Source organism: Ipomoea nil, unplaced genomic scaffold, assembly GCF_001879475.1.
Source record: "Ipomoea nil cultivar Tokyo-kokei standard unplaced genomic scaffold, Asagao_1.1 scaffold1043, whole genome shotgun sequence".
Taxonomy (NCBI): Eukaryota; Viridiplantae; Streptophyta; class Magnoliopsida; order Solanales; family Convolvulaceae; genus Ipomoea; species Ipomoea nil.
The window spans coordinates 14,003,371-14,011,359 of NW_017617471.1; the positions used below are offsets into that span (position 1 = coordinate 14,003,371).

The 7,989-nt window shown below is 34.9% G+C and overlaps 1 protein-coding gene across 2 annotated transcripts; it reads right to left on the reverse strand.

Moving 5' to 3' along the window:
- Nucleotides 1–478: 478 nt before the first annotated feature.
- On the reverse strand, nucleotides 479–7,759 carry LOC109182088 (shaggy-related protein kinase alpha). Of its 2 annotated transcripts, XM_019332136.1 has the most exons (14): nucleotides 7,574–7,743; nucleotides 6,132–6,215; nucleotides 5,803–5,970; nucleotides 5,630–5,722; nucleotides 4,915–4,974; nucleotides 4,532–4,804; nucleotides 3,957–4,031; nucleotides 3,607–3,663; nucleotides 3,353–3,493; nucleotides 3,220–3,270; nucleotides 1,634–1,729; nucleotides 1,479–1,562; nucleotides 933–1,035; nucleotides 506–848 (listed from the first exon to the last, which is right to left on the reverse strand). In XM_019332136.1, the coding sequence occupies exons 3-14, from the start codon at nucleotides 5,914–5,916 to the stop codon at nucleotides 766–768; spliced, it is 1,230 nt and encodes a 409-aa protein (XP_019187681.1). In that variant the 5' UTR covers nucleotides 5,917–5,970; nucleotides 6,132–6,215; nucleotides 7,574–7,743; the 3' UTR covers nucleotides 506–765. The 2 variants fall into 2 exon arrangements, with proteins under 2 accessions (XP_019187680.1, XP_019187681.1); XM_019332135.1 differs by lacking the exon at nucleotides 6,132–6,215 and having other exon boundaries at nucleotides 479–848; nucleotides 7,574–7,759.
- Between the last annotated feature and the right edge of the window lie 230 nt (nucleotides 7,760–7,989).

The following is a 7,989-nucleotide window of genomic DNA, read 5'->3' on the forward strand; positions in this document are numbered from 1 at the left end:
TTATAAATATTTAAAATTATTTATTTTTACCACCAATATATTAAATTAGTATGTTCAAAATAAATAATTACAATCATATTCCTAATAAAATTTAGACAATTGTCCTTAATTTCACTACTTTTTAAAGTAGAGGAACTAAATTGAACAGAATAAAGGTACAAGGACTAAATTGAACAAAACACTATCATACAGAGACTTTCTAAGTACTTTTACCGCATTTATCTGTTGGTCTTGTGTATAGAACTTCATTCGTTTTTATTTTAAACAATTAAATAAATAAATAAAGTGAAATAAGAGGTACACATACACCACACCAAATTCCACCTTAGACCAAACCAAACACCTGAAATCAAAGTGGAAGAATCCCAAAAACAGCCAAGAGCACAGTACTGAGATTGTACCAAGCTCCTACAAATCTCATCACCAAACAGTCCATTCAGATAGTAGTTCCTCCTAATACACATTATGTTTACAAGTATTGGTCATACAGAGACATGTTACATTCTACACAAGTTGAAGCTTGGTTTTTGTCAAAGAGCATTTCCCTACATCTGCTTTTACAAAAGCAATGATATAATAATTAATAATACTAATAATAACAACAACAACAACAACAACAACAATAATAATAATAATAATATAATAATAATAAGGTACCACAGCGACCGAGGGATACAATACAAATACAAACAATTCATTACAGACAGAATATAGTAATAAAAAGCTCAGTTCCAAAGGCATATTTGTCTGTCATAATTTGGGAACTCATAATCCCAGGAAGGGGCATTGCTTCCTGGCATGCTCGGGAATCAATTTCACGATGGTCTCGGTTGGCACACCCTTCAACTCTATAATAACATGGGAAAACATTCAACAAAACTCACAACTTTACAAAGAAAAGAAAATTCAACATCCTATTATGGTGTTCATACCGTGGGGCTTGAAGTTGAATAAGGGTGGAAGAAAGCGTCCATTTGGGAGGCGAATGTTGGGATCACGTAGCTCATCGAAGAATGGGTGGGTCAAGGCATCCAACTAGATTTAAAATAAATGAATAATTAAAAGTATGAACAAGTTTGAGTTAAGTTTTTTTTAAAAAAAAATTTACAGATATTATACAACAGACAAAAAGCAAAACAATATAATGTGGGTGTTTGGTAAATGGCTGTTAGCTGATTGGATTAGTGAGTTTGACTAGTTGATAGTATTAACTGATTACAGAAAAGTGTTTGGTAAATTAGCTGTTAGTTGATTACATACAAAATGATTTTCTCAAAAAGCTGATCGATAAAGCTACTTTGAGTAGCTTTTTTAATTTTAGCATTTTGGAGCAATAAGTTGTTACAAAAAACTAATTAATCAAACACTCATATTGATTGTTTAACCAAGTCAAACAGCTAATAGTGGTCAAATAAGCCAAAATTGGCTGATAGGCTAACTATTTTATCAAACAAGGCCAATAACAGTAATGTACTTACAGCAGAGCAGCGTAAATTTGGAGAGTATTGCAGCAGTCTAGAAACTAGGTCAACTGCTTCTGGTGGCATCCGTTTATGAAATATCTGATAACCAAAAATAGAATATGGGGTGAAATTGTTAACATACATTATATAAGCAAAAGGATTTTAAGCACCTTGTGCCAGGGATGAGCTTTAATTTGTGGGAATTTGAACTCTGTGTAGTTAGGATTCATGCATTTAATTTCTTCCCTGGTAGGAGTACCCAACACCTGCAAGATACTTAGATTTAATACTTGGAGCAAAACCAATAACTCAATAGCAAGGTGTTAGAATGGACTTCTCTTTTTTATTTATCTTTATTTTGGATAGAGTTTGGGAGGCAAAGTTCAGTGATGAGGTGGTGCTTCCACAATTGCACTGGGGGGGAAATTAAAGAGAATTCAAATGCCTTACCACAAAGATGTACTAAAGATGGAGTCATTTAATTGGTGAAGTTCAATAGTTGTTTCAATCCCCTATTCTAGATCTGTAGTCGCAAACTCAGCTACAAACATAAACACAAAACTCTAGTAGGCTAACTACAATCATCCTTCACAGGAAATCCCTCCTATAGCCTCTGAGCTTAACATCTAAATTCATGATATCTAAAGCAAGAAGGCAGTAGTTGTGCACTCAGGGTTATCAAGGCGCCGCCTAGGCGTCTGGGCGGTCACGGCCTTGCACCTAGTTCGCTCGCCTCGCCTAATGCAAAATACAACCCAAAACCCCACAAAACATACATGGGCAGAACCTACACACTAAGGCGAGTTGACCGGTGTAATTTTCAGCTGGAGAAGACGCCGGAATCTGCCTCACGCGCCGGCGCGTGGCGTCGGAGCAGCGGCGCGTGGAGGCTCCGATGGCGGCGCGATTTGAGCTCCGGCGTCGTCCTCCTGTTCCGAGCAAAGCCCACTACCTCACCCTGACATGTTATCAATAAATACTAGACTTCTCACTACTCTAGGAAAAACTATTCATCTTCTCAAAGATGACTTGAAGTAAATAGGGTTCAAAAATGCTTCCCAAGACAAGATATTTTCAATATACAATAAATACTAAACTTCTCATTATTCTAGGAAAAACTTTTCATCTACTAAAGGCAACTTGAAGTAAATAGGTTGCCCAAGACAAGATATTTTCAATATATATGTATATATTTTATATATTTTATTTATTTAATACTCATCGCCTAGTCATCGCCTAGGCGGTCGCCTAGTCGACTAGTCGACTAGGCAAGTTGGTGGCATCTCGCCTAGAAAGTCCGCCTTGATAACCTTGTGTGCACTTGTGCTGGTAATCATTGGATTCACTTGTAAACCAAACTATCATGTAATTTAGAAAGTACAGAGTATTATTTTATACCAAGAGGTCAGGATACATCTGCCCTATGAGCTAGGATTTGCTTTTTTTTTTTTTTTCTTCTCATGCAACTTAAGGATTTAAGGTCTTCTGATGTTCTTTGTTCATAATTAGACCAGGGAGGAGAAAACAACAGTAAAACCAAAATAAATTTTAATTGTTAACTTCCAATGAAGTGCATATACAAGCATTCCCTAGAGCATAGAATGAATACTAGAACTTTGTCCCATTTAAGTTGGGATCAGAAAGAAAGGAGAAAAGAAGAAACAGTTAAAAAGTGAATGATAGCAATATAGCATAATTAGGAGACACAAAGGAGATGACCAAAAAAAGTACTAAAGTGAAGAGAAGTGGAGTTTACCTTAATGATCTCAACAAGCTGGTCTACTCCACTTTCACCAGGAAACAAAGGCTGCAAATAAAAAGTAGACAATAAATACAAATTCAAACCAAAATTGGAAGAACCCATTATCTATTGGAAAAGTTTGCTATACCTGGCCAACAAGTAGCTCAGCTAGGACACAGCCAGCAGACCATACATCAATGGCTGTAGTGTACTCTGTTGCTCCAAAAATAAGCTCTGGGGCTCTATAGTATCTAGAGCAGATGTAAGAAATATTGGGCTCTCCTTTAACCTACCAAAGTTCAGAAAGAAATAGCTAGAGTGTCAAGATGAAACACAGAGTAGCCCTAACTTATCTTTCCTTTTCCCTTATGGCTGCTCAAGAAGACTGAACATGTGGCATACCAGAACTTTCGCACTGCCAAAGTCGCATAATTTAACTTGATGAGTATGTGGATTCACCTGCAAAAATGAAATAACTGCCTCAACTGCTTGGTGCCATTGAAATTTGGAGAAACATATGTATTGAAAGGAAGAACTCAAAACTAGAAATCAAAATGTTTACATTCCACTACTAGATGTAACTTGATCTATCACTCTCAGCAAAGCATTTAATTTTATATTTTTTGGTTTAAGCTTTTGAGTATAAATTATTCTATAGTTCAGAAAGTACATCACCTTATTGCAAGACCATTAAGATCATGCAAAATAACAAAGAGGCACAAACAAGAAGATAAATAGGCATGCACATGTACCAAAAGGTTCTGAGGCTTAATATCTCTGTGACACACTCCAATACTGCAATGAATGTAAGACAATGCCCTGAAAATCTGTCAAACACAACAGCATATTATACTCTTGACATAATAATTGCAAGAACTTTAATGAAACGGATAAAAAGTTCTCCATCAGAAAGGGTAAAGTAAAAGCTTGTAGCTCAATGCAAAAACCAATGGAAAAAGAAAATGAACAGAAGAATTCTCTCCCTAGTCAATATCAGAAATCATTTAATCCCTTGACAAATATCATACAAAGTTCAACAACTAGCTGTCCCATGCAAATTTCACAATTACCACAAGCAGACACAACTAGAAAAATGCCAAAATAGGTTTAGTCTATCAATATGAAAGATGAAAGTTCTAATGTAACCATAACAAATACTCCATATTAAAAAACAAGAAAAACACTAAGATTCAGTCTCAAAGACAAAAATACCACCAGAATGTCCATGGATTTTAAACCTAGAACAATTGAAACTAAAAGCAAAATTATATTATATGCATGAAGGCATTCAAAAAAATATTATATGCATGAAGAAAATATGCAATACCTGATATGTATAAAGCTTCACAAATATCAAAGGGATTCTTTGATTCAACTTGTTGTAGTGCTTGATAACACGGTGAACAGTTTCCGGAACATACTCGAGAACCAGATTAAGATATAGTTCATCCTTATCAGTTGTAGAAAAGAAGCAGTGCTTCAAGGATACAACATTTGGGTGGTCAAGAAGGCGCATAGTTTGTAATTCTCTATTCTTATATCTTTTGTCCTGAAGAACCTTTTTTATAGCAACAGTTTCACCAGTCTCTAAGCATTTTGCCTGAAAAATAAAAGGGGCATTTAAGATGATCCAATATTGCTCTCTGAAAGCTACAATAGAGAAAGTTCACAAGCATACACTGATTATCAATAAACACTACCAAACCATACCTGAAACACTACTCCAAAGGATCCATGCCCAACAATACGTTCAGCCATATAGCTTATAGTCTGAAAACTTAGACCAAGTGAAAACATTGAAATTTTGGAGGCCAATAAAAAGAGCATGTCTCAAAACTAAGAGGTACACTTAGATTCAATTATTACATCACCAAACAATAGTATTGTGTGTGTGAAGCAGCAGAAGTATGAGGTCCAACTATAAGTAATCTCATAAGATACATGAAAACTGAAAAACTCATTGAGAACAATAACACGATACAGCTAGCTTTTTGCTTTATTGTATTCCACTTCTGTGTTCTGAATAGAGAGAGTTTAAGAACAGTAAACCTCACATGTGAAAATCCGGAAAAAAAAAAAAAAAAAAAAAAAAAAAAAAACAAACACTGCAATGTAAAAAAGGCCTTATGTGTCAGGAAGAGGCAAATTGAAAACATATTGTGCAAAATAAAAATAAAAATAGAAAAGGTATAAATGCAATCAAATACAAAAAAGGCAATCAAGAAAATAAGTCTGACCAAAGTGTGCATGGCTCCATAGCATGCAATGTCTAAGGAAGGAAGACATACACAGCCTTATCTCTGTTTTCAAAGAGGTTGCCCCCAAAAACTGTACCCAAGACCTAATAGTCATTAGGCAAGCGCTTGGTCACTACACCAAGCCCAAACTTCCACTTAAAAAAACACAAGTGGAACTGTGCAATTACCTGTTTTGGCTGACCATTTCGACCACCAATAGTTGTCACTATTATATGACCTGTCTCAGTACCATTTCCATCAACAACAGTTGCTTCCATATCCTATAAAACAAACATATTTCCCAGAGCATGAAGAAACCATGCGTGATGTATGAGAATAAAAGAAGGGAGGATATCCAGACCTTATCATCTCTGATTTTCATGTCATTCATCTCCTCAGGCAACCTATCAACACCAACGGTGTGCCCACTGGATTCTCTTGCACCAGTAGTAGGTGCTAAACCTACGGAAGCCATTTTGTATAGACTTATTCTTACTATATCTGTATATCACCTCAACAGGTCATTCACCTGCAAGAATTGACACCAAAAACTACTTTATATAATAGAACCTTGTTTCCAACCACTCATCCTACAGTCCCCTTGAAAACAAGGCAATAAATGACATATGCAACTTAACATTCAAGAGGATCCAGCAAAGAGATTAAACTTTAAGAATGGTGTTTACAGACCCATACTATAGGGATCTGGGAAAGAGGGCCAACCAATGGAAAATGATCCCAATCAAGAATGCGGGAATCAACTCTGAGCCATATCTGTTCAAGCAAATATAAGCATAGATTTGTACAAGTACAACACACTCAAATTTGCACGGGTCGTTCAGTTATTTAAAAAATAGTAATCAAATCGACTTTTAATAGATATTTTCCTGCCGGAATACTGTTGTACACTAGAACATGCTTGATTCAGATCTAGTACTCCAGAAATTCTGCTTTCATTAGAAATTAATACATGTATTTACATCCTTACTTATACAATAGAAGTAAATGTGACTGGTTGCTTAAATATTTAAGAATAATAAGCAATTCTAATTTTAATGAATACTTCCTCGCTTGAATAATCTGGTCAATTTGATACAGAGTTAGTAACTCAGGAACTCCACTTTCACAGCAGAAGAGGACCTTTTGCTAGACATCCATTGTTAGACTATACTATCAAAGACAAACTCCTGGTGGTTGCTGACTTGCTGTTGCTCACATGTTAAAGGCCAGTATGATTTTAAGGGATAAAATCATGAGCTAGCAAAAGATGTTAAAGCCTCATGGCCAACCAATGAAAAAGTATAAAGCAAGATTTTGTAATCTTAACTATACAAATTGCAGGGAAACGAGAAGAATAAAGTGGACCATGGACAAAGGTATTGCTCAAATATGAAAAGTGTATAATAAGAAAATAATATTAGCCATGTCTATCTCATAAATTTACCTAATATTGATATTGAAACCAGTCCTAAAAATATAGCTAGCCTTTCGATTTAGCCACTTAAAGAAGAATTTAACTAAAAAAATCAAATAATCCTGCAGAAAATTACGCCACCACATATACAGTTGCCAAATCTCCAATATAAGTTGGAGATTCCAAAGCATCAAATCAACAAAGATAATCATTTTCTGTTAAAAAGGAACAAATTTGAGTATCTCTTCAGAAAGGATTATGAGGGAGAATAAACATCAAATAGCAATTGTTAATGATTTTTAAAAAAAAAAAAAAAAAAAAAAAAAAAAAAAAAAATCTAAAGCAGTGGAAACTTAAATATTAATAAATAAATAAATAACAAATAGCAAACAATTTGTGCTCGTTCTGTAATCCACAAACAAAGAAATATCAAAATGAAATGATCATGATAATTGAAAAAATCCAACTCTAACTACAAAATCAATGACACGATCCTTAAAGCAAGAAAAAGTGTCATAGAAGGTATATATTAGTTATTAATTCAGTTTATAACAAAATTTACTTCGCAGAATTTCGCAAAACGATCTATAGATCCATACTCAAATAAAGTGAAAACATAATTCTGGAAATCAAAGTCAAAAGCTATACAGGAAATGCTAATTTTTCTCGCAAATAAAAAAGAAGAACAAGGAGAAAATTGTAGGGAATAGAAACTAACCGCCGTTGCCGATGAAACCAGATTCCTCGAGAGATCGAGAAGAAACGGATCATCAGCAGCAGGCCGTGATTGTTCGTGGTCGATATGACACCATCGGCGTTAGAGAGAGATGAGAGAATCTGATATTGATAGAGAGAGAGAAGGAGAAGACAGAAAATGGTTAATGACTCAAAATTTTTGGTACTCATTTTCATTTTATTTTATTTCATTTCAATTTTCCTTTTTCCCCTCTGGTGGAATGGCAAATTTGACCTCAGAAAAAATCAATTTATTCTTCTTCCTATACAATTAATTAATTATACACATAACTCACTTCTGATTGGATAAAGCACATCAAATGGGCAAATTATTAATGGAGCCCCGATGGAAATAGTCGCAGAAACCCTCTCGGAGAAATCCTCATCAACGGCGATCAA

What these genes read in the sequence shown, in the direction of transcription:
- LOC109182088 (XM_019332135.1), bottom strand. Translation starts at nt 5,916, where the DNA reads ATGGCTTCCGTAGGTTTAGCACCTACTACTGGTGCAAGAGAATCCAGT. An exon ending in CAAATTTACGCTGCTCTGCT is followed by an intron (nt 1,036 to 1,478) that starts GTAAGTACATTA and finishes TTTTAAATCTAG; the next exon opens with TTGGATGCCTTGACCCACCC. An exon ending in ATTCAACTTCAAGCCCCACG is followed by an intron (nt 849 to 932) that starts GTATGAACACCA and finishes ATGTTATTATAG; the next exon opens with AGTTGAAGGGTGTGCCAACC.